Here is a 27,524-nt window from a genome sequence, read left to right on the forward strand (position 1 = left end):
AGAGACTCAGAGAGACCTCTCTACTGAATAATTAGTAAGCCAGAGAATCAACGTGCTCAGAAAATTACAGCATTTGGCACAGCACTGTACACATATGTATAGTAGGTGTGATTTTTAGTGAAGACTTTTACTTTTTTGCAATTACAGCATTTATTTCTAAATCTGTAAGCAGTCTTTAAAGGTAAGTTCCCTGACATCCATACAGAAGCCAAGATACCTGACTTCACCTCATTAACTGTTGCAAATCTTCTGATTGTAGTCCAAAGTTAGAATATAAGCAGGGTCTACTTTGCTAACGACAGCCCTGGTTCTAAGGGCTGTTAATAGAGTAGGTGATAGCAAAGGGTGTTTGTCTTAGCCATTTACAGTTTTACAACTGTAAGGAGACTGGAATAAACAGCCATGCTCCTGCTGTGCCACCACCTATAGCAGGGCCCAGAAACCTCCACAAACACCTGAAATACATAAAAGAGGTCTTGTAATTTAGCAGAAGCAAGGAGATAAGCCTGGGAATCAGTGTGACCCCTAACGCAATAGCACAAAGTCAAGAGTCAATTTTGTCAGGGATGGAGGAGAAACAAAATCTACCATGCATCACCTATGGCTTCTGAGGACTGCTACCAGAGGAACACATCTGTATTTGAGCCTTCCATGTTTTAAGATCCTAAAATATTCCATTGTGAAACATTTAAGGTCAATGTAATTGGCATATTCTACTTGTGGGAGAAAACGGAAACTGTTTTAACCTTCCTTCAATTCTCACTCCATCCAAGAGGCAGCTTTCATTAGCTGTAACTGGCTTCACCAACCCATTGATCATTTACAGCATTCAATTTCTTTGCTTAAAATGTAGCTCAAATGAAGAAAAACTGTGGACAAGTTGAGTATGTTGAGTAGGTGCCAAACTCAGAATCAGAGCTACAAGCCACATGTAACTACTTAAGTTTAAATTAATTAAAACAAATAAAATTAAAAATTTATTTCCTTAGTTACAAAAACCACATTTCAAGTGCTCAGTAGCCATGTGTGACTAGTGGCTTTTCCAGGAATAACCAGGACATAAACATTTCCATCATCATAAAAGTTCTATTGAATAGCACTGGTCTCTACAGCATCAGAATAGAAGATTCCACTGCTAACAGATTAAGGCCATGTATTACAGATACTAATTGCAAAAAAAGTCACCTAATTGTCTTAGTGAATTTGAATTAAACTTTTCTTGTATTGAGAATTATCCATGAGCAGGTTATTTAATTCACCTATAACATTCTTTTCCTTTTTTTTTTTTTTTTTCCCCAAGACAGAGTCTTGCACTATCACCCAGGCTGGAGTGGAGTGGCATGATCTCAGCTCACTGCAACCTCTGCCTCCCAGAGTCACACAATTCTCCTGCCTCAGCCTCCCGAGTAGCCAGGATTACAGGTGCCTGCCACCACATCTGTCTAATTTTTAGTATTTTTAGTAAAGACGGGGTTTCACTATGTTGGCCAGACTGGTCTCCAACTCCTGACCTCGTGATCCGCCCACCTCGGCCTCCCAAAGTGCTGGGATTACAGGCGTGAGCCACTGCACCTGGCCTCACCTATAACTTTCTATTAGCGACAGGTAGCTTGAATTAAATTCAGCTGTGCGTGACAAACACACAACAGTGGCTTAAACACACAAAGTTTTCTATTATTTCCAAGTTCCAGAGATGAGCAGTCCAAAGCTGGTACAGTAACTTGATTTGTTCATCATGTAGCCAGGATCATGCCCACTTGCTGTTGTGTCCCCTCTAAGGAATGAACTTCAGTAGCCTGGTCCAAAATGCTGTCTAGAGCTCTAGTCTTTATGTCTGCCTTCCAGCCAACTGGAAAGAGAAAGGGGAAGAACTGTAAGGATACTCCTTAAGTTGCAAATGACATTCCTGTTTCCATTCCATTGTCCAAAAGGTAAACACAAGGTTACTCTTAGCTGCAAGGGAAGCTGGGGAATGTGGTTTTTATTATGACTGCCATAAAATTAAGGGTTGTGTTACTGTGGAAAGAAAGGAGAATGGCTATGGGAAAGTAACCAGGGGCTTCTGCCACACTAATAGTGTTGAGAAACTGTAAAATAAGAGAGACAAAGCAATTAAAGAGAATTTTTCCAATTGCAAACAACACTTTCAAAAAGCTTAAGCAAGAATTTTAAATTATTGAGTAAATGAAAATCTCTGAGTTTTGGGGAATTTTCAATGATCTGTATTTCCTTGGTGGCTACCTTAATGCTGTGATTTAAGGAAAGTCACTCCGTTCCTAAGCCTCCTTCAGAGTACCCAAAACTCTTCATTTAAGTTTCTCACATGGCTTGACACACCATCTGCTACAGTTTATCTCAGTTAAAAAGTCTTTACAAAATGTGAACATTCCTGGGGATGGTAAAAATATTTGTTCATTCTCCATTTATTATTAGTTAGTCAAATCCAGTTTTTGATCTCCAAAAATAGAAGGATTGACTGAGTTGGAGTTCTGTGGGGAATGAGGTGAACAAGAAAGAAGTAACTTTAAAGTTTTGGATTGGGAAGACATGAGAGGAAAAGCATTTCTGGGGTGTTTCTTAGAGTGGTCGAGGGTAGCTGAAGAGCAGGTTAAGATCATTAGAAATATTAGGAGAAGAAAAAGGAAGGTTGAGAAGAATGGAGGTGGGGAAGAGAGACTGAAGGGCACAAAGATGGAAGTGAGAGCTGAGAATGCATCAAGGATGAATTTCACCATATTGAAATTTTGCCTAGAGTTGACTATGAATGCTACAATATTTATGTGATCTCTTAGCAAAATATGCAAGAATAGAGCTTTTTTTCTATTAAGAAATTAAAAAGCATATAAGAAGTTAAAATGCAGTGCTCCTCTAAACTGACAGTGTTTTGTGTACAATCAACAAAAGCAAAGGAAATTGCACTATCTGAACTAAAAAACCTGTCTCTTACTGTTCTGGAAATGTATTAATTCATTCATTTTAATTTTAATTTAGCTGTCTTTTTAAAAAAAATTCTACCTAACAACAATAATAACAATAATGACAGCATTAAACAAGTATGTTTTGAGGAAGGTACCATACCAAGTGCTTTACATCTATTATTTCATTTAATCTGCACAGCATCTCTTTAAGGTAGATATTGTTATATCTCTTTTACAGAGAAGGGAACTGAGGCTTAGAATGATTGGGTGACTTGCCTGAGTTAGTCGTGGCAGAGCCAGGTTCCAGACCTATAAAGCCAAGCTCCAGATTCCTTGCTCTTAATCCCTATACTGACACCACCTCCCTACTTTGTGTTTGGTAGAAATAGAAATGATTCACATTTAGATCAAAAGTGACACCTGAACAGGCTATACACTTTGGACGCCTTTCTCCATAAGGCACTCTCCACGTGACTGACATCACTTCTGACTGCTTCAAATGTCCATTAGCGGACGACCTGCAACTTACTCCTAAAATCTTCTTCACTGTCTCTCCCTGGCTCCCTGCCTCACGCACCACCCCCCACCACCCTCACCACCACCTCGACAGCAGACAAGGTGTTTTCTGTCAATGGTGTCACCTAGTGGTCAGAAAGTAGAATTCCTTTATTTGACTTCCCTTTTCTACACCCTATTCTTTTATTCCTCTTCAAGGACTTTTTGGCAGAATATATCTACCTCTATTAAGTCATCACTCAGGGTTCATTCAATTCTCCCTTTATCTTTTTCACTTACATACACTCATCTCCTTTAACTCCCTTTCTCCTCAATCCTCTCTCTTTGAAGGAGGATCTCTCTCCCTTCATCATTTATTTCACTAGCCAAAATGTTCACCCAATCATCAGAGAATAGTGAGCTCTGAAGTCAGACAGAACTGAATTTTAATTCCAGAGCCAACGCATTAATTGTGAGATGTTGAGCAAATTGTATGGCCTTTCTAAATCTCAGTTTTCAAATCCATAAAATGGAGATAAATTTGCTACTTCACAGAGTTCTTATAGGAATGACATGACTTAAGAAAAGCCTTGGCCGGGCGCGGTGGCTCACGCTTGTAATCCCAGCACTTTGGGAGGCCGAGGCGGGCGGATCACGAGGTCAGGATATCGAGACCACGGTGAAACCCCGTCTCTACTAAAAATACAAAAAAAATTAGCCGGGCGTGGTGGCGGGCGCCTGTAGTCCCAGCTACTCGGAGAGGCTGAGGCAGGAGAACGTCGTGAACCCGGGAGGCGGAGTTTGCAGTGAGCCGAGATCGCGCCACTGCACTCCAGCCTGGGCGACAGAGCGAGACTCCGTCTCCAAAAAAAAAAAAAAAAAAGAAAGAAAAAAGAAAAGCCTTATCTAACTGCACATAATCAGTATTTAATGAATATCACTCATCTCCACACCATCATGAGTAATGCATAAAATAATCACGCTGCTGTATCAAGAAAAAGGAAAGCCATATTCTTGGGGATTAAATTTGTTCTACTTAAGAACCAGTGTCTATAATACTTAAAATCTTTTCAATAAGTTCCCATCAAAACTTCCACAGGAGTCCATCTACTTGCTGGTTTTCTCTTTGTTATAAATAGTATTTCTTCTTCATGATAGATAAATCAAATATTTATAAGATAGTCTGGGTATGTAATGTTAAATCAAGCTTAGCCTAAAGCTAAACCTCCTTACATATTTTAAGTTCGGCCTAAAGGTTTTGCTGTACATTGTGAACTATAATAAGTGGAAGTGTAAACCAACTGTAGCCTACATTTGTGCCAATCACCAAGTTTTGGCCAATCAACTGTAGACAACTGTTTGAACCGTGTTCAAATAAGGCAAATGCCAAGCTGTAACCAATTTGGCTGTTTCTGTACCTCACTTCCATTTTCTGTACGTCACTTTCCCTTTTCTGTCCAGAAATCTTCTTCCCCTATGTAGCTGCACAGGAGTCTCAGAGCCTGCTCTGGCTCGGGAGGCTGCCTGATGTGAGAATTGTTCATTCCTCAATTAAACTCCTTTAAATTTAATTATGCTGAAGTATTTCTTTTATCAATGACATCATTTACAAACACTACTTCTATGCAAAAGTGCATTCTAAATTCCAAAGAGCCATCAATTAGGAATTTATTCTAGTTTTGGTTTTAAAATTATGAAAAGCTTTAAACTAAGCAAACCCAAAAGTAAAGAGTACATTTGGCTTTTTTTCTAATGGAGGTCAGGACTTCTAAATGGGTCAGCTCACAAAATAAAGTGGAATGTGTGCTGATACAACTGGAGAAAAATGTGAAAATTCAACCTGCCCTAAGAAGCACTGATTATCCTCTTCAAGCATAGTTTGTTATCTTAGCTACACATGTGACACAAAACAAATCCAGCAAAAGAAGCGTATGAACTAGCATTTGACAATATATGCAGATTACTGGTTTATGTTGTTTATCAAAATATAATATATCAAAGACAATGCAATAAAGAAATTATCATTTTTTAAACAAATGATACTGGAACAAATGGACACCCATATAAAAAAGACTGAATCTTGATTCATACTTCATACCATATGTATATAAATATTCACCTAATATCAACCATAGACTTCAATGTAAAAACTAAGCTATAAATTTCTAAAAGAAAATACAGGAAAAAATCGTGACCTTCGGTTAGGCAATGATTTCTAAGACATGACACAAAAAGCATGATACATAAAAGAAAAAGCTGAAACTGAATTTTACCAAAATTTAAAACTTTTGTTCATCAAAGACACTGTAAAGAAAATGAAAGAACCAGCCACAGACTGGAAAAAATATTTCCAAAACACATATCTGAAAGAGAGCTTGAATCCAAAATATAGGAATTCTCAAAATTTAATAAAAAGTATATAAAAATGGGCAAAAGATTTAAACACTTTACCAAATGAGATATTAAAATGTCAAATAAGCACATTAAAAGATGTTAAACATCATTAGTCATTGGGTAAATGCAAATTAAAACCATGATGAGATACCAGTATGTATCTATTAAGATTGGCAAGAAACAAAGATGAAAATAGCAAGTGCTGACAAAGATGCTACGCAATTAGAATTTTACACATTGCTCCTAGAAATGAAAAACGATTTAGCCACTTTGGAAAATGATTTAGAAGTTTCTTTTTTTAAATTATACTTTAAGTTCTAGGGTACATGTGGACAACGGGCAGGTTTGATACCTAGGCATGCATGTGCCAAGTTGGTTTGCTGCACCCATCAACTCATCACTTACATTAGTTATTTCACCTAATGCTATCCCTCCCCCAGGTCCCCACCCCACAACAGGCCCCAGTGTGTAATGTTCCCCGCCTTGTGTCCAAGTGACCTCATTCTTCAATTCCCACCTATGAGTGAGAACATGTGGTGCCTGGTTTTCTGTCCTCATGATAGTTTGCTGAGAATGATGGTTTCCAGCTTCATCCATGTCCCTACAAAGGACATGAACTCATCCTTTTTTATGGCTGCATAGTATTCCATGGTGTATATGTGCCACATTTTCTTAATCCAGTCTATCATTGATGGGCATTTGGGTTGGTTCCAAGTCTTTGCTATTGTGAATGGTGCCACAATAAACATACGTGTGCATGTGTCTTTGTAGTAGCATGATTTATAATCCTTTGGGTATATACCCAGTAACGGGATTGCTGGGTCAAATGGCAATTCTAGTTCTAGATCCTTGAGGAATCACCACACTGTCTTCCACAATGGTTGAACTAGTTTGCCGTCCCACCAACAGTGTAAAAGTGTTCCTATTTCTCCACATCCTCTCCAGCATCTGTTGTTTCCTGACTTTTTAATGATTGCCATTCTAACTGGTGTGAGATGGTATCTCGTTGTGGTTTTGATTTGCATTTCTCTGATGACCAGTGATGATGAGCATTTTTTCATGTGTCTGTTGGCTGCATAGATGTCTTCTTTTGAGAAGTGTCTGTTCATATCCTTTGCCCACTTGTTGATGGGGTTGTTTTTTTCTTGCAAATTTGTTTGAGTTCTTTGTAGATTCTGGATATTACCCATTGTCAGATGGGTAGATTGCAAAAATTTTCTCCCATTCTGTAGGTTGCCTGTTCACTCTGATGGTAGTTTCTTTTGCCATGCAGAAGTTCTTTAATTTAATTAGATCCCATTTGTCTATTTTGGCTTTTGTTGCCATTGCTTTTGGTGTTTTAGTCATGAAGTCCTTGCCCATGCCTATGTCCTGAATGGTATTGCCTAGGTTTTCTTCTAGGGCTTTTATGGTTTTAGGTCTAACATTTAAGTCTTTGATCCATCTTGAATTAATTTTTGTATAAGGTGTAAGGAAGGGATTCAGTTTCAGCTTTCTACATATAGCTAGCCAGTTTTCCCAGCACCATTTATGAAATAGGGAATCCTTTCCCCATTTCTTGTTTTTGTCAGGTTTGTCAAAGATCAGATGGTTGTAGATGTGTGGTGTTATTTCTCAGGCCTCTGTTCTGTTCCATTGGTCTATATCTCTGTTTTGGTACCAGTACCATGCTGTTTTGGTTACTGTAGCCTTGTAGTACAGTTTGAAGTCAGTTAGCATGATGCCTCCGACTTTGTTCTTTTTGCTTAGGGTTGTCTTGGCAATGTGGGCTCTTTTTTTGTTCCATATGAACTTTAAAGTCGTTTTTTCCAATTCTATGAAGAAAGTCATTGGTAGCTTGATGGGGATGGCACTGAATCTATAAATTACTTTGGGCAGTATGGCCATTTTCGTGATACTGATTGTTCCTATCCATGAGCATGGAATATTCTTCCATTTGTTTGTGTTCTCTTTTATTTCTTTTTTATTTATTTATTTATTTATTTAGGTTTTAGGGTACATGTGCACAATGTGCAGGTTTGTTACATATGTATCCATGTGCCACATTGATTTCCTGCACCCATTAACTCGTCATTTAGCATTAGGTATATCTCCTAATGCTGTCCCTCCTCCCTCCCCCAACCCCACAACAGTCCCCGGAGTGTGATGTTCCCCTTCCTGTGTCCATGAGTTCTCATTGTTCAATTCCCACCTATGAGTGAGAACATGCGGTGTTTGGTTTTTCGTCCTTGCGATAGTTTACTGAGAATGATGTTTTCCAGTTTCATCCATGTCCCTACAAAGGATATGAACTCATCCTTTTTTATGGCTGCATAGTATTCCATGGTGTATATGTGCCACATTTTCTTAATCCAGTCTATTGTTGTTGGACATTTGGGTTGGTTCCAAGTCTTTGCTATTGTGAATAGTGCCACAGTAAACATACGTGTGCATGTGTCTTTATAGCAGCATGATTTATAGTCCTTTGGGTATATACCCAGTAATGGGATGGCTGGGTCAAATGGTATTTCTAGTTCTAGATCCCTGAGGAATCGCCACACTGACTTTCACAATGGTTGAACTAGTTTACAGTCCCACCAACAGTGTAAAAGTGTTCCTATTTCTCCACATCCTCTCCAGCACCTGTTGTTTCCTGATTTTTTAAATGATGGCCATTCTAACTGGTGTGAGATGGTATCTCACTGTGGTTTTGATTTGCATTTCTCTGATGGCCAGTGATGATGAGCATTTTTTCATGTGTTTTTTGGCTGCATAAATGTCTTCTTTTGAGAAGTGTCTGTTCATGTCCTTTGCCCACTTTTTGATGGGGTTGTTTGTTTTTTTCTTGTAAATTTGTTTGAGTTCATTGTAGATTCTGGATATTAGCCCTTTGTCAGATGAGTAGGTTGCAAAAATTTTCTCCCATTCTATAGGTTGCCTATTCACTCTGATGGTAGCTTCTTTTGCTGTGCAGAAGCTCTTTAGTTTAATTAGATCCCATTTGTCAATTTTGGCTTTTGTTGCCATTGCTTTTGGTGTTTTAGACATGAAGTCCTTGCCCACGCCTATGTCCTGAATGGTATTGCCTAGGTTTTCTTGTAGGATTTTAATGGTTTTAGGTCTAACATTGAAGTCTTTAATCCATCTTGAATTAATTTTTGTATAAGGTGTAAGGAAGGGATCCAGTTTCAGCTTTCTACGAATCACAAGCATTCCTGTACACCAATAACAGACAAACAGAGAGCCAAATCATGAGTGAACTCCCATTCACAATTGCTTCAAAGAGAATAAAATACCTAGGAATCCAACTTACAAGGGATGTAAAGGACCTCTTCAAGGAGAACTACAAACCACTGCTCAACGAAATAAAAGAGGATACAAACAAATGGAAGAACATTCCATGCTCATGGGTAGGAAGAATCAATATCGTGAAAATGGCCATACTGCCCAAGGTAATTTATAGATTCAATGCCATCCCCATCAAGCTACCAATGACTTTCTTCACAGAATTGGAAAAAACTACTTTAAAGTTCATATGGAACCAAAAAAGAGCCCGCATCGCCAAGTCAATCCTAAGCCAAAAGAACAAAGCTGGAGGCATCACCCTACCTGACTTCAAACTATACTACAAGGCTACAGTAACCAAAACAGCATGGTACTGGTACCACAACAGAGACATAGATCAATGGAACAGAACAGAGCCCTCAGAAATGATGCCGCATAGCTACAACTATCTGATCTTTGACAAACCTGACAAAAACAAGAAATGGGGAAAGGATTCCCTATTTAATAAATGGTGCTGGGAAAACTGGCTAGTCTTTTATTTCATTAAGCAGTGGTTTGTAGTTCTCCTTGAAGAGGTACTTCACATCCCATTAAGTTGGATTCCTAGGTATTTTATTCTCTTTGTAGCAATTGTGAATGGGAGTACACTCATGATTTGGCTGTTTGTCTGTTAATGGTGTATAGGAATCCTTGTGATTTTTGCACATTGATTTTGTATCCTGAGAGTTTGCTGAAGTTGCTTATCAGCTTAAGGAGATTTTGGGCTGAGATGATGGGGTTTTCTAAATATACAATCATGTCATCTGCAAACAGCGACAATTTGACTTCCTCATCTCCTAATTGAATACCCTTTCTTTCTCTTGCCCGATTGCCCTGGCCAGAACTTCCAACAGATGTCCAAGAGATGCCCTGGCCATCTCTTATTAACCAGGCATTTCCCCACACTCTTCTTTCTTGGTTTCAGAGAGCAGAGGCATTTAAGCCTGAAGTCTAAAACCTTTTTGACATCTACTCTAGAGATTTACTAATTTCTCTAGATTTTCTCTTATGTATAAAATATCCATGCAAATAAGCTTGTTTTTCTCTTGTTAATCTGATTTTATTAAATGAAGGTCCAGTTAAGAACTATGAAGTGGTAGACAGAAAAATTATTATCCATTTAGCCACTCTCTATTTGGATTGAAGAATTTAGTCCATTTACATTTAAAGTAATTATTGTTAGGTAAGGGCTTACTATTGTCATTTTGTTCATTGTTTTCTGAGTGTTTTGTAGTTCGTTTGTTCCGTTCTTCATTTCTTGCTGAGTTCCTCTGTGATTTGATGATTTTATATAGTGGCTTTCATTCCTTTCTCTTTCTCTTTTGTGTATCTACCATAGGTTTCTGTTTGTAGTTACCATGGGGGCTTACATAGGACATCTTATAGTTGAAACAGTCTATTTTTAGATGATAACAACTTAATTTAGATCATGTAGAAAAACTCTACACTTTTACTCCCCCCAAACATTTTACATTTTTGGTGACACAATTTACATCTTTTTATATTGTGTATCCATTAATAAAGTGTTGTAGCTATTATCATTTTTAATATTTTTTATTTGAACTTTTATACTAGAGTTAAAAGTGATTTATATGCCATCACTATAGTAACATTAACAATAGTTATTATTGGGTGTTCAGATTATACATCTTTTTTCTGTATCTCTATTTGCTAATTATCCTACAATGGACATATGGAATAAGAACAAAGTTATAAACTCCTTTTTATCAATATCACCAGTTTTGATGTATAAATAGAAGTCTTAGGACAAGAAGGTATCTTAGATCATCTTAGCCAACAGATTTAACAGATGACTAAAACAAAGCCAATGCATTTACATGACTTCTCCAAGGTACACAGGGAAGCAATTAGAATAATTAAAGGGAATACAAACTTATTATAAAAATACTTTTACATAACAAGGACTAGAAAGAATAAATAAATAAAATAAAAAGATATTAATTTTTAAATTATGTTCATTTTATTTCCAGGCTGATAATAGAGATAAATTTGTAGAAAAGATGTTATCTAGCCATGAGTATACCTTCTGCTTCTTGTCTTCCTCCTCCTACAGTGGTAAATTAGATGGACACGAAGCCATGCCTACACATTACATCTTAGCAAAAAATTATCAGAACAAGAAATCAACATATATTCTGTAGTTGTGTCTACTTGAGAAAGGGAATTTCCATTCTTTTGCAAATGTTAAAATGATGCTAAAACAATTTTGAAAGCATTTTTTAAAACTTTAATCCATGGCATTCTAATAATTGAGTGTGCATTGAGAAGTAATTTTTAGATGATTTATACTTATCATCCTTAAGTCCCACACAGATGAAGTAAAGAAAATCAAAATCAAACAAGTGTGACTACTTGTATTACAGCATTTACACCAGTAGATGAAAGAGATTTCTTGACCCAAAGAACATTAGATTTGTTAGGAAATCTAAAAGATCCACTCATCAATCTCCTATATATTGCTTCATTTAAAAATTTCCAAAGGAAATTAAGTGCTTTGTCCTAAGTCTCATATCACATTAAGGCCACTCAGCAGAAAGCTCCTGATACCCATCTAGGGCTCCTTCTAGTGCACCATGGAAGAGGAAGAAGCCACAAGACAGAATGGAAAAACAGGTTTTGCTGTAGAGAGCCAAATAGTACTCTCTACCTTTGTACGTACTAGTTGAAAACCATGGTTATTTTTGTCAGTGTTAACGTCACCCAACTTGGCATGTAAAAAAATCACAGCAGATGATGTTTCTTTTTGGTGCGGAGGAGGGGTATGTCTCAGTGTAGGTTTGATAAATTATTTTTTACTACCAAGTAAACACTGTTTTACTTTTGATACATTCTAGATATACTAGTGTTGATAAATGATACTCCTATGCTTGGAGCCACTCTCTAGCAATATTTGCAGTCAACAACCTGGTTCATATACTAAGTGGAATGGGAGTGGGAAAAGGAGAGACATACTACTAATTCGAACTCCCAAGTGTATCAAGAATCTACTGGAATTTATTAGGGTCAAGAAGTTGCCTGAAAGATCCATTTAAGGTTATTCTGAAGATAGATGGATACCTATCTGTCTTCATAGATACCCATGCCTCAGAGATTGTTCTTGAACTGGATCAGCATAATTCAGTGCCATCTCAAGATATGCAGCATAATTTCTTAATAAAAATAAATTTCTGATGCAGAAGTAATTGGTTCCAACTGCCTTTTAACAAGAAAGGTATTTAGGAAAGTATTTAGAAAGAAGAAAATAAAAATAACCTATAATCTCACCACACCAAGACAACAATGGCTAAAATTTTGGTATTGTTTCCTTCCAGAATTTTTTCTGTGTGTGTGCAGGTATACATTTGTGTGTGAATTTGCAAACATTTACTTAAACACAAAATTAATACATAATCTTATTTTGTAATTACCTTTTTTCATGTCAGCAAACACGGATTTTCATCATTTTTAATGTTGAAAAAACCTCTATAGATGGCTATTTAATCTGATAACAAATTTTTATAAATCAAAAAATTACCTAATAACTGATTTACATTATTAGTTGCTTGATAACTATTTTCTTTACATAAATATCTGAAAGTGAAATAACTAAATAAAAGTATATGTGCCTTTTAAAAATTGTTGTTTATATGAAAAACAACCCTCTAGAAAGATTGTGCCAACCTATGCTATCTTTGGCAATAGAAGAAACTGTCAGCTTCCCTACTCCCTTGTCAAGATTATTATTTTTTTTAGAGACGGGGTCTCCCTGTATTGCCCAGGCTGAAGTGCAATGGCTATTCCCAGACATGATTATGGCTCACTAAAGCCTTGAACTCCCAGGCTCAAGTGGTCTTCCCACCTTAACCTCCTGCATAGCTGAAACTGCAGGAATGCACCACCATGCCTGGTTTAGATATTATTTTTTAAAATAAATATTTTTCATTCTGAGAGTGAGAAATTGGTATGGTTTTTATTTGTGTTTTTAATTATTAGTGAGATTGAACATTTATTATATATTTATTGGTTACTGGGTTTTTTTTTCCTTTGAAACTTGACTTTGTCCAATTTTCTATATGGGCATTGTTATTGTATATATAAGAATTTTTCTTCAAAGTAAGATATACACAGGAATTCTGATAGGCACCAGAATAATGGCAGTGCTTAAATGTAAATTCATGCATCCCTCCTCCCAAAAATCACAAGATCAAAAAGAACAGATAAACCATACATGACCCAGGAGACAGAATACTCTAAACTTAAAATACTTAAAAGTAGAGGAAAAAATAATATATTCCAACAGAGGTATTATTAGATTTCCTGCTGCCACTACAAGACGATTGATGTAAGGAATAGTGGGAGGGCAGTCCTAAGATACTCCACGGAAAAGAGAAAAGATAAGTGGAGATCATAGATAAGTCACAGGCAAAATCACTCCCTGAAAGAGAAGGTCCAATGCTGTATTAGTCTGTGCTCATACTGCTATGAAGAAATACCCAAGACTGGGTAATTTAGAAAGAAAACAGGTTTAATTTACTCACATTTCCGCATGGCTGGGGAGGCCTCAGGGAACTTACAATCATTGCAGAAGAGGAAGCAAACACATACTTTTTCACATAACAGCAGGAGAGAGAAGTGCAGAGCAAAGGGAGGAAAAGCCCCCTATAAAACCATCAGATCTCATGAGAACTTACTCACTATCATAAGAACAGCATGAGAGAACTGCCCTCATGATCTAATCACCTCCCACGAGGTCCCTCCCCCAACACATAGGGATTACAATTCAGATTACAATTCAAGATGAGATTTGGGTACAGAAACAAAGCCAGACCATATCATTCTGCCCTTAGCCCCTTCTAAATCTTGTCTTTCTCACATTTCAAAACATGATTATGCCTTCTCAACAGTTCCCCAAAGTCTTAACTCATTTGTCCATAGCCTCATCTGAGAAAAGGCAAGTCCCTTCCACCTATGATCCTGTAAAATCAAAAGCAGGTTAATTATTTCCTATTAATAGAGACAATGGGGGTACAGGCATTGGGTAAATACACCGATTCCAAATGGGAGAAATTGGCCAAAACAAAGGGACTCCAGGCCCCAAGCAAGTCTAAAATCCAATGAGGTAGTAATTAAGTCTTAAAGCTCTGAAATAATTTCCTTTGACTCCATGTCTCACATCCAAGTCATGCTGATGGAAGAGGTAGGCTCTCACAGCCTTCAGCAGCTCCAGCCCTGTGGCTTTGCAGGGTACAGTTCCCCTCCCAGCTACTTTCATGGGTTGCTGTTGAGTGTCTGCAGCTTTTCCAGGTACATGATGCAAGCTGTTGGTGGACTTACCATTCTGGGGTCTGGAGGATAGTGGCCCTCTTCTGACAGCTCCACTAGGCAATGTCCCAGTGTGGACTCTGTGTGGGGGCTTCAATCCCATATTTCCCTTTCGCATTGCCCTAGCAGAGGTTCTCCATGAGGGTGCCACCCCTGCAGCAAACTTCTGCTTGGACATCCTGGCATTTCCATACATCATGTGAAATCCAGGTGGAGGTTCCCAAACCTCAATCCTTATCTTCTAAACACCTGCAGTACCAATACCATTTGGAAGCTGCCAAGGCTTGGAGCTTGCACCCTCTGAAGCCACAGCCTGATCTGTAGCTTGGTTCCTTTTAGCCACAGCTGGAGCAGCTGGGATGCAGGGCACCAAGTTCTGAGGCTGCACTCAGCAGGGGGGCCCTGGACCTGGCCCATGAAACCATTTTTCCCTCCTAGGCCTCCAGGCCTGTGATGAGAGGGGCTGTCATGACATGCCCTGGAGACATTTTCCCCATTGCCTTGGTGGTTAACATTTGGCTTCTCATTACTTACGCAAATGTCTGCAGCTGGCTTGAATTTCTCCCCCGACAATGGGTTTTTCTTTTCTATCACATCATCGGGCTGCAAATTTTCCAAGCTTATACACTGTGCTTCCTCTTGAACACTTTGTTGCTTAGAAATTTTTTCCACCAGATACCCTAAATTGTCTCTCTCAAGCTCAAAGTTCTACACATCTCTAAGGCAGGGGCAAAATGCTGCCAGTCTCTTTGCTAAAGCATAGCAAGAATCACCTTTATTCTAGTTCCCAACAAGTTTCTCATCTCCATCTGAGACCACCTTAGCCTGGACTTCATTGTCCATATCACTATCAGCATTTTGGTCAAAGCCACTCAACAAGTCTGTAGGAAGTTCCAAACTTTCCACATCTTCCTGTCTTCTGAGCTCTCCAAGTCTCTAGGAAGTTCCAAACTTTCCCACATTTTCCTGTCTTCTTCTGAGCCATCCAAACTGTTCCAATCTCTACCTGTTACCCAGTTCCAAAGTTGCTTCCCCATTTTTGGGGTATCTTTACAGCAGCACCCCACTCTCTACAGTACCAATTTACTGTGTTAGTCCATTCTCATGCTTCTATGAAGAAATACCCCAAACTGGGTAATTTATAAAGGAAAGAGGTTAATTGACGGACAGTTCTGCATGGCTAGGGAAGCCTCAGGAAACTTACAATCATGGCAGAAGGGGAAGCAAACACATCCTTCCTCACGTGGTGGCAGGAGAGAGAAGTGCAGAGCAAAGTGGGGAAAGCCCCTTATAAAACCATCAGATCTCATGAGAACTCACTCACTATCATGAGAAGAGCATGGGGGACCCACCCTTATGATCTAATCCCCTCCCCTAACACGTGGGGATATCAATTCAGATACAATTCAAGATGAGGTTTCGGTGGGGACACAGAACCAAACCCTATCAAATACTACGAACTAAAATGATAAAGACAAGTCTGAAGCTTTGTAGATCACAGCACCACTTACAGGGGATTTCGCAAAACTGGACATGGCAGTCTTGAAGACAAAAAAACTTCTGGAAGATTAAAAAGATAAATCGAGAGAGGGAAGTATCATTCTGAGATGTGGAGGTGAAAGAAAAGAAGTAAGACAGGAAAAGCGGTGATTCTGCACAAACAAAAGAGAATCAGAAGACATGCCAACAGCTCCACTTCCCAACCACCACAAAGATGCCATTCATTTAAAAACTGCATTTTACTATACTGACAGAAGAGAATGATTTCAAACCAGGAACCTCTGTAAAATACCCAAAATTAGTAGAAATCAGAACACATCTATTCAAAGCTACAAAAATTTTTTTAAATGCAAATAAACATACTTCACCTGATAAAAATATGCCCAAAAAACTCCAAATCTGAAGAAAATTGTAACACAACACTCCAAATAAAATGAAATACCCTCAAACATTTATTTGGAGTATTAAAAAACACGTAACATTAGAAATTCAAAAACTGCGAATAGAAATTGTACAAAAAGAGTAAGAGACAAGATTTAATTTAACGCAAGAAAAAAGTTGAAGAAAATAAAAAGAAAAACCTCATCAGAAATGGAGAATAAATTACAAGCTGCCCAAAGGAAAGTATTTTCAAATGCAGAAAGGCAGGAAAATAAGAAAGATAATAAAAATGAGATAATAAAGAAGTAAAAATGAGTGAGAGAAAGTGGTTGAAATAGAAGACTGGCAAGTAAGAGCCAGGAAAATTGGAGTCCCTGAAGAAGAAAAACAATACTTTATGAAAAGAAAAGAAAATATAAGCAGACCTAAAAAAGCCCCTTGTGGGCCTGGGAAAATTGATTCAGAATGGTTAACTCTGAGAATGCCTGTCTTTATTTTAAAGGAGAGTAAACACAATTAACATGACTCAACAACTACAAGAAAAATGCTTGAACACATGTACCAGGAGATAACAGTGTTCACAGCAACATAGTCTCAAATGGTAGAATGTTCAGCAATAGAAGAGATAAGTATATTGTTGCATATTCAGACCATGGACTACTATACAGTAGTGAAAAATGAATGAGCCATAGCTACCCGCATCAACATAAATAAATCTCAAATCAATATCAAGCAGAATAAGCAAGTCTCAGAGGAATATATTCAGTATTATCTTGCATATTTAAAAGTCATAAATAGGCAAAATTAAATGATATACTGCTTAGGGATGATAAATAGGCAATAAAACTCTGAAGAAAAGCAAAAGAATGACTAACGCAAAGTTGAGAACCATGGTCACCTCTTGGTGGAGAGAGTGGAAGATGTTTTCGGTGAGGGGCACATAATATGTGTCTAATTACTGGTAATATTTTATGTCTTAAGCTAGGTGTTGGATATACCACTGTTTAAATTGTACATACACTTTAAACAGTTGTATTTATGATATATTTCACCATTAAAAATCCACAGGAAAGTATTGTAGTGGAAACTTCATTTTGTGCTACCTTCTTCTGGGATGCTAGGCAAATAAAATTTGAACATTTAAACTAGTATCTCTTGGAAATCAAAAACAAAGCAGGCAGGCTCCATGCCTCAGATTTCTGAAGCTGGGTGAATAATTTTGAGTGTGCTATCTGCTTTGGTTGTTTAAATGACAGATCTTCTCTATCTGCCACGAGAAATTCATTTATGAAGCCAGAAGGCCCAAGCTACATTAGACTAATAAGGTGTCTGTGTCTCATCTTCTCTTTCTTTGACTTTTTGTTGCAATTTCACAACTCCTGGGAGGACAGCTTTCCACTGGCACCTGTGTGTACCAGCATAAGTATCTAATATATTTTAGTGGAAGATTAATTTATATCATACTCTAAACCAGCTGGGCCAACTGTCTGATTTACAGATCTGTCAGCAGGCTGCTAAATAACTCCACCAAGCAGAAGAGTATGTGTGTGTGTGAGTATGTGTGTGTGTTACCTATCAATAGACAACAGACAAGTCATAGACAGTGATGAAATAGGAAGATAAATATGTAAGCAAATGAGAAAGAATATTTTGATGGGATTTTTCATGTGCATTCTCATATGAACTCTAAGTATAAACAACCTAACCCAAATTATTTCACCTCAGCTATTCTTAACATTTATTTAACTCATGTAAATTACATCTTTATGTTTTAAATGTATATTTCTTCAGACTGGTTCTTTTAATAGCAGTCACCTCCTTATATAATTAGGTATCTGTGCCATAAAATTCCTGTAGTCAGAGACTATGTTGTTGTATCTACAACGGCTTTCCCTCGCAAACACACGGTACAGGCTTCCCCTCCAATAGAGCAAACTGGGTCTCATTTCCTAGCTTGTCAAAACACAGTACCTCTGAGTTCTAACTCTTCTGTAGGAAGTAGATATCTGCTGATTGTACCTATTGCACTCCCTTCCCCCTTTGCCACCAGAATCTATTTTTGTTATGGGGAACTGATTTCTCCTGGTCCCGGTGGAGCTGGCCCATCCTTATTGACCACAGGACCAGGCACATGATCCAGCCCTGGCCAATCAGACTCTTCCATGACCTGGCTACAGTGATGGGCTCAGCCATGGGAAATAATCACTGCAAACCAAGCTAATCATATTCCTCCCTGAGACTGATCTGCAAAACCTATCAAAAAAGACTTTCTTCTCACCCTAGAGTTTCTACATAGATACAATATGAGTCTGCCTTCCAGTAGCCCTCTTGTTCATCACCTGACAATCAAGTGACCAAGAGATACAAAGCAAGATTGGCCCTAACAGTGTCATACAAGCCCTTAGATCCAGCAGGCCTGAGGCAGGCCTCTACCCCATGCCTATTCCACCATAGGAGTAAAAAAAAAATCATTCCTTTTATTTCTAAGGGATCTAAATTTTATTTGTTTCTACATAAAAAACCACTATAGCACAGGATGCTAAAGGCCATTGGATGCGGCTTGACATAGTGGAAGGTTTGTGGAATGCAAGATACTGGCTTCAGAGGGACAAGAACAATGGTATTTTGTTGCAGAGAAAATGAAATCTGCAGCAATCTGGGTGCCCAGACACTGATGTGGGTGTGCAGCAGACCTGTATTGAATGAGGCAAAGATAGCCAGATTTAAAAATCATACTTCTCAGTCTCTTCCATTTAAGAATTCTTTCAATATTTGCACACATAATATCTTCACTGCCAAATCAATAAAATGTCATTTTGATACGGACTTGTGTTGAGAATTTTCTGTTTCTCATGTAGCGTTCTTTGAACTGGTCAGTGGCTCCACCCTGGAAATAAGAAACCCAAATAGAGAATATGGGCCCTTCTGCTCTCCTCCATGTTTTCTGAAGAGAATAGAAAACAGCCTCACCTAAGGAATGAAAACTTAACATGCCTCAGAAACAAGAGCTCACTGAGATGCAAAGAGAGAGGATGGAAAGATATTAGGTTTGGTCGTGACTTTCAATTAATGTAATCCAGATGTCGGTCTGCAATCTAGATACAATTATCTTGAAACTCCTATTCCACCATTTGAAGAAACATCAAGATTTCTGTGAATTCCTGGGTTTCTTATGTTCTCACAGTCACCTGCAGAACTCCTTCTGGTTTTGGATCATCTTCTCATCTCCCAATCCAGAAAGGGAAATCAGCTACCTTTCATTATTTCCATACCAAACAAAGAAGCAAAAGCAGAAATACTCACAAAAAGCTTTGTGTGGGTGTTGTTTCAGTCCATAAACATAAAATGTACATCATTGTTCTTCAAAGTCCTGCATCACTCCACAGAGCTGCTTACACTTCCCCCACCTCTCATCCCATCTCCTCAACCCACAGCCCTATTCAGTTCAAGAGCAGAGCCAGCCATCTATCTCTCTGCTTGCCCTTTATACAGCTCTCATGTACATGTCTCAGTATTTACCCCCGAGAGTTTAGCAAATGTTCTCCTACACAAAGCAACCAAGAATAATTTTGGCTTTGGGTGTTAGGATAATAAGGTCATCACCATGATACATTAAGAACCAAATAGAATGCAAGTGTACCCAGAGGAGTGCATTTTCTATGTGTCCCTGAGCAATGGTAGATTTGCAGGAGAGGCTAAGGGCTCATGGGATGGGCTAGACCCTCTGCTCTGAGGACTTAAATCTATAGAGTGTGCACCAGAGAGTGTCCAAAAAAAAGAGTCCCCAGGCAATAGTCCCTGGAGCAGAGGATGGTGCTAGACACCCCTGACACTCAAAGACAGAAAGAGAGCCTGCCCTCTGCTGGGGACTAAGAGTGGTATTTAAGTTTCCAAGACTGTGAAACTGTCTTCCTATGCAATTTGCAGGTCTAGGCTTGTTGATCCTGTTCCTCTACTCATTGAATCTTTTCCTAAAACATCATAGGAGCTGATGATGGCAGGGAAGGAGGAGGGATAGCTTAAGCTTAACCTGTGCTTAGATATGCTTTTAAAAATGTATTATTGGACAAGCTTTTTAAACGCATTAGCTACAATGGATCTCATCTTGCCCATATGCCAATGATGGGAAAAGAGAAAAAATCGTATATGCCAATGAAAGCTATCTCAGCCCCTTCTTGGTCTCATTCTGTCGTAAGTGGGTTAAATATTCAGGCAATTCAAAGTTTGAAATCTGGAGCGGGGTTGATTATTTCTTCTTGGGATGTCTTTCTTTATCCTTTTTCTCTCAAGATGGTGTCTGTGAAGGAGAAGTTGCATGGCTGTGTAGAGAATTGGAAGGAAGGACCTCAAGGGCTGTGGATCTTCTCCATGAAATGGGGTGGCTCATCTTGTGACTGGAGGTACAGTTGGTCCCTAATGGCTCTTGAGGCATAACCATCATACCCTTTACTGAAGCCCTTGGTCCCTGTCTCAGACTCCAAGTGGAAATCTCTGCCATTTACAATCTCCTAATCCTGGTTCTTCGGTTCTCAAGACTTTTGTGTCCCACCAAGGCAGGCAAGCATATGGAGGTCCCTTTCATGTCATTTCGATACTGTAAGACACAGAAAACTAAGGGGCGCTGTCTCATCAAGTTTATTTATAAAAACCCCCAAGCAGCCATTTTTCTAGCTGCAGATGGCTGTACTGAGTCGAAAGTCCCCGCAAGACCATCTTCTCACTGAGTTCCAATAAAGAAGAAACAAAATTCTTTGGTGTCAGCCCTATCCTCAGTTTATCTGGAGTTTTTGCCTCTTTTTGCCACACTTCCCTGCCCACGCCCAACCCTGGCTGAGGCACAGAGGAATGTAGTGGCGGGTCCAAGACAATTCGCTCCTGGAAACTGATAATTCATTTATCTGATGTCTTTTATTGAAAATCTATCATGTGCCAGGTACGCTTCTAGGCTCTGAGGATACAATAGCAAACAAAACGATTTCAGTCCCCTGGAGTTTACTTTCTCTTCATGGTGGAGAGTGAAGAGCCGATATACACAAAATACAGGCCATGGTCAGTTTAACATTAAGTACCAAGAAGAAAAAATAAAGCAGAAAGGTGTATAGAATGTGATAGAGGTAGATTTCAGCCAGTGGATCACATATAATTAAACTGGAGATGACTCAGCTATTCTCCAGCTAATATTTATACTATAAAGATAACTATAGACTATAGATGCCTCAGAAAGAGAGAGAGAGAGAGAAAGAGAGAGAGAGAGAGGGAGAGAGTGTGTGATGTTGTGGGGGAGGGTGGGAATGATGACAGAGTGAGGGGTCCAAACACTGGAGACCTAAGAAACTCCCCCTTCTAGAGAAGAAAAATGTTGAAGGGGTGGCTCCCAGATTTTGCAGCAGCTACAGTTAGTACACATCTCATGAAAAGAAAAGGGGAGAGGGGAGAGAAGAATGCCTCTGAAGTTACCAACCCAATCGGTCATCTGTTTATAGAAGGCAAAGAAGGAGCACAGCTGTTGGAGACAGCGACTCCAGTTCTCCTGGGCCAGCTGCGGAGCCATTCGACAAGCAGTGTTCTGGGTGCGTGGGACCGGCATCTTCAAGCAACCCACATCCCAGCAGACGTGACTTGAAAAAACAAATTCCTCCCAATCCTGATTCAAACCAGTGCCAGGCTGGTCACCAGCTAGAGGGCTTAATCACTGGGGGCAAGCATTGCTAGAGAACCAGGAATGTTTAAAAACCAGAAATGATCTCAGAAACCATCCGGTCCAAATACCTCATTTCAAATACATCTCTCTAGGAACACACAGGAGAGATAAGGGAGGAAGGTAGTCTTGGGAAGGATTGAAAAAAGAGGAAGTGTTAGTACTTAGTCTTTCTTTAAAAAAAAATTTATTTCAATAGCTTTTGTGGTACAAGTGGTTTTCTGTTACATGAATAAATTGTATAGTGGTGAAGTCTGAGATTTTAGTGCACATATCACCCAAGTAGTGTACATTATACCCAGTATGTAGATTTTTATCACTCACCCCCACCCACCCCTGCCTTCTGAGTCTCCAGTGTGCATTACACCATTCTGCAAGCCTTTGTGTATTGATAGCTTAGCTCCTATTAATAAGTGTGAACATATAGTATTTTGTTTTCCATTCCTGACTGACTTACTGAGAAAAATGGCCTCCAGCTCCATCCAAGTTGCTGCAAAATACATTAATTCATTCTTTTTTATGGCTGAGTAGTATTCCATAGTGTATATATACCATATTTTCTTTGTTTGCTCATCCGTTGATGGGTACTTTGGTTGGTTCCATATCTTTGCAATTGTGAGTTGTGCTGCAATAAACATACACATACGGGTTTTTTTTATGTAATGACTCCTTTTACTTCAGGCAGATACTCAGTAGTGGGATTGCTGTATCAAGTAGTAGATCTACTTTTAGCTCTTTATGAAATCTCCATACTGTTTTCCGTAGAGGTTGTACTAATTTATATTCCCACCAAGCATTCAGTATTGAAGGATGAACAGCAGTTTGCCTGACAAATGAGAAGGAGATAGGCAGGAGGAAACATTATCACAATAAATGCACCAAAACATCATCTCCCTGGATTTGCCCTGGCCAGCCTATCAGACCCCTGAGTCAGTCAACCTATCCTGGGGATGCCAGGGGAGGGCTCATGGTTCCCGCATGCCAGTCTTTTAGCTCTGCAGTGGTCATCCCTGTTATGCTGCATAAACAGGACAACACACATAAAAAGAAAATGACAACATTTATCAAAAATGTCAGATGACATAACAAGAATGGTCATTCCATGACTCAACTCCAAGTGAGCAGTGAAAACTTCAGAGAATAAAGAAGTTAATTGCCTAAAGACATAGAGCTATAAACCAAAAAAACATGGATTCCAGTAACAACCCTGGACAAAATGAGTGACCATAAGCAATTCCTCCACCCTCTCTGATGCTTGGTGTGCACATCTGTAAAATGGGGAGATTGGTAGATTACCTCCAAGGCCCCAGCAGGTCCAACATTGAGTGGTTTCATGTTTGCGCTACAAAAACACTAAAAGTACCAACATCTTTTTTGGCCACAAACTCCTGAACTTTGGATTTAACTGCCATTTAATTCTTATTATTTTTTGTGATGCCACACCCCTGGAATGTCACACAGTAAGCTTCTGAAATGATTGGCCCTACTTATTCTTGCTTATCAACCCTTAGGACAAACAAATCCCATAGCAACAACACAGACATTCAAAATAGTTTTGACCTTTTGTTAGAAAATATTCTAATTATAGGCACACAATGTAAGTACAATGCTCTTACCATGCTACCCTTAATTGAAGCACTATCATAATTTGAACTAGTAAGATACTTTAAAATAGATATTTAGGTTCAGATTTGACTCAAAATGACTGTCAAAGGGAGTTAACTGGTAAGATGTACGTGTTTTGGGGTGCCCTCTATGTGCTTTTACAAATTTTTTTTTCTCTTTGATGATTTAAACCACATGTCAAGATATTTAAAGGATTATTTTATCAGGAATTCTCCAGTGTGAAATAAATACCAGGGAAGAGCTCACAGGTTTATGCAAGATGTATATACACACACACACGTGTACAGACAAACACACAGTCTCACAGTCGGGTGTAAATCATCCCTTGTCCTCCAGCAGCTGGTCTGCCATATTGATAAATAGGATCTACTGCATTAATTTAGTTCTGATTTGCTGAAACAAGTTTGGGTGCAAATATAAATTTGGTAGAAAAATGGAGTGTGTTAAGCCTTTAACAAGTGAGTGTTTAATGACTATTTGTGAAAAAAAAATCAGGAATGGGAAACAAAAACTTACAAGATTTGGCAAAGTTATCCTCTAAGTTTGCAAAGCCTGAAAAATATGTAAGGGAGGCAATGTCATATCATATTTCAAATAATGCCCTTGCAAAGCATTTCTGTGACAGACTCTGCCAACATACTAATGGAGCTCTTGCAACTGAATGAGTTCCACATAGTGACTCTAAGAGCTGCAAAACATACGCACTAGGTGATGCTTCATTAACAACTGTTACATATTTTAACTCTAGAGTCTGAGGTGGCAGTTGCTTTTTATCTTTTGCCCATTCTGATCAACAAAGATGAAGGTCAAGAGTGCTGTCTTGAGAAGGGTTCTGAGGTTGCATCTGAGATCAGAGTCCTAGTTGATTGTTGATGTCCGCTGTTGGGGAGGGACGCAGGAGTCGGGGAGGGAGGCAGGAGTGGGGGAGGGAGGCAGGAGTGGGGGAGGGAGGCAGGAGTGGGGGAGGGAGGCAGGAGTGGGGGAGGGAGGCAGGAGGGGGGGAGGGAGGCAGGAGTGGGGGAGGGAGACGGAGTGGTGACATGTGCACATTTCACACATCCCACAGGTGTCCACAGTCTGAACCACTATGCGCGGTGCTGTAAGCAGTCTTCCTTACACACAGTTCCTATCACAGTAGCTTCAGATAGCACTGTATATCAATTATGGCATTATTTTAAGTCTTGTATCAATTGATTACATTTTCTAACTGCCCCACCTCTTCCCTTTCTCACTTTCCTACTTAGGTCCTCAATTTTTTTTTTTTCTTTTTTTTTTTAGGTTTTTTACATATGTATCCATGTGCCATGTTGATTTCCTGCACCCATTAACTCGTCATTTAGCATTAGGTGTATCTCCTAATGCTATCCCTCCCCTCTCCCCCCACCCCACAACAGTCCCCAGAGTGTGATGTTCCCCTTCCTGTGTCCATGAGTTCTCATTGTTCAATTCCCACCTATGAGTGAGAACATGCGGTGTTTGGTTTTTTGTCCTTGCGATAGTTTACTGAGAATGATGTTTTCCAGTTTCATCCATGTCCCTACAAAGGATATGAACTCATCCTTTTTTATGGCTGCATAGTATTCCATGGTGTATATGTGCCACATTTTCTTAATCCAGTCTATCGTTGTTGGACATTTGGGTTGGTTCCAAGTCTTTGCTATTGTGAATAGTGCCGCAATAAACATACGTGTGCATGTGTCTTTATAGCAGCATGATTTATAGTCCTTTGGGTATATACCCAGTAATGGGATGGCTGGGTCAAATGGTATTTCTAGTTCGAGATCCCTGAGGAATCGCCACACTGACTTCCACAATGGTTGAACTAGTTTACAGTCCCACCAACAGTGTAAAAGTGTTCCTATTTCTCCACATCCTCTCCAGCACCTGTTGTTTCCTGATTTTTTAATGATGGCCATTCTAACTGGTGTAAGATGGTATCTCACTGTGGTTTTGATTTGCATTTCTCTGATGGCCAGTGATGATGAGCATTTCTTCATGTGTTTTTTGGCTGCATAAATGTCTTCTTTTGAGAAGTGTCTGTTCATGTCCTCTGCCCACTTTTTGATGGGGTTGTTTGTTTTTTTCTTGTAAATTTGTTTGAGTTCATTGTAGATTCTGGATATTAGCCCTTTGTCAGATGAGTAGGTTGCAAAAATTTTCTCCCATTCTGTAGGTTGCCTGTTCACTCTGATGATAGTTTCTTTTGCTGTGCAGAAGCTCTTTAGTTTAATGAGATCCCATTTGTCGATTTTGGCTTTTGTTGCCATTGCTTTTGGTGTTTTAGACATGAAGTCCTTGCCCACGCCTATGTCCTGAATGGTATTGCCTAGGTTTTCTTGTAGGATTTTAATGGTTTTAGGTCTAACATATAAGTCTTTAATCCATCTTGAATTAATTTTTGTATAAGGTGTAAGGAAGGGATCCAGTTGCAGCTTTCTACATATGGCTAGCCAGTTTTCCCAGCACCATTTATTAAACAGGGAATCCTTTCCCCATTTCTTGTTTTTGTCAGGTTTGTCAAAGATCAGATAGTTGTAGCTATGCGGCATCATTTCTGAGGGCTCTGTTCTGTTCCATTGATCTATGTCTCTGTTGTGGTACCAGTACCATGCTGTTTTGGTTACTGTAGCCTCGTAGTATAGTTTAAAGTCAGGTAGCGTGATGCCTCCAGCTTTGTTCTTTTGGCTTAGGATTGACTTGGCGATGCGGGCTCTTTTTTGGTTCCATATGAACTTTAAAGTAGTTTTTTCCAATTCTGTGAAGAAAGTCATTGGTAGCTTGATGGGGATGGCATTGAATCTATAAATGACCTTGGGCAGTATGGCCATTTTCACGATATTGATTCTTCCAACCCATGAGCATGGAATGTTCTTCCATTTGTTTGTATCCTCTTTTATTTCATTGAGCAGTGGTTTGTAGTTCTCCTTGAAGAGGTCCTTTACATCCCTTGTAAGTTGGATTCCTAGGTATTTTATTCTCTTTGAAGCAATTGTGAATGGGAGTTCACTCATGATTTGGCTCTCTGTTTGTCTGTTATTGGTGTACAAGAATGCTTGTGATTTTTGTACATTAATTTTGTATCCTGAGACTTTGCTGAAGTTGCTAATCAGCTTAAGGAAATTTTGGGCTGAGACAATGGGGTTTTCTAGATACACAATCATGTCATCTGCAAACAGGGACAATTTGACTTCCTCTTTTCCTAATTGAATACCCTTTATTTCCTTCTCCTGCCTGATTGCTCTGGCCAGAACTTCCAGCACTATGTTGAAAAGGAGCGGTGAGAGAGGGCATCCCTGTCTTGTGCCAGTTTTCAGAGGGAATGCTTCCAGTTTTTGCCCATTCAGTATGATATTGGCTGTGGGTTTGTCATAGATAGCTCTTATTATTTTGAGATACGTCCCATCAATACCTAATTTATTGAGAGTTTTTAGCATGAAGGGTTGTTGAATTTTGTCAAAGGCCTTTTCTGCATCTATTGAGATAATCATGTGGTTTTTGTCTTTGGTTCTGTTTATATGCTGGATTACATTTATTGATTTGCGTATGTTGAACCAGCCTTGCATCCCAGGGATGAAGCCCACTTGATCATGGTGGATAAGCTTTTTGATGTGCTGCTGGATTCGGTTTGCCAGTATTTTATTGAGGATTTTTGCATCAATGTTCATCAAGGATATTGGTCTGAAATTCTCTTTTTTGGTTATGTCTCTGCCAGGTTTTGGTATCAGGATGATGCTGGCTTCATAAAATGTGTTAGGGAGGATTCCCTCTTTTTCTATTGAATGGAATAGTTTCAGAAGGAATGGTACCAGTTCCTCCTTGTACCTCTGGTAGAATTCAGCTGTGAATCCATCAGGTCCTGGACTCTTTTTGGTTGGTAAGCTATTGAT

The 27,524-nt window shown here is 39.0% G+C and overlaps 1 protein-coding gene across 2 annotated transcripts in view; it reads right to left on the reverse strand.

The window, feature by feature from the left end:
* The window catches only part of LOC116485032 (uncharacterized), a 221,939-nt gene that overhangs the window by 55,962 nt on the left and 138,453 nt on the right, over positions 1 to 27,524 (reverse strand). The window contains exon 4 of one of the 2 annotated variants that reach the window (XM_058429238.1): positions 22,413 to 22,636. The exons of the other annotated variant lie outside the window; for it this stretch is intronic. Within the exon in view, the coding sequence (XP_058285221.1) occupies positions 22,582 to 22,636 (55 nt within the window). The 3' untranslated portion in view covers positions 22,413 to 22,581. Of the gene's footprint in view, positions 1 to 22,412; positions 22,637 to 27,524 lie in introns of those variants that run through there. 2 annotated transcript variants of the gene reach the window in all.

This window comes from Hylobates moloch, unplaced genomic scaffold (assembly GCF_009828535.3).
Source record: "Hylobates moloch isolate HMO894 unplaced genomic scaffold, HMol_V3 SCAFFOLD_16, whole genome shotgun sequence".
Taxonomy (NCBI): domain Eukaryota; kingdom Metazoa; phylum Chordata; class Mammalia; order Primates; family Hylobatidae; genus Hylobates; species Hylobates moloch.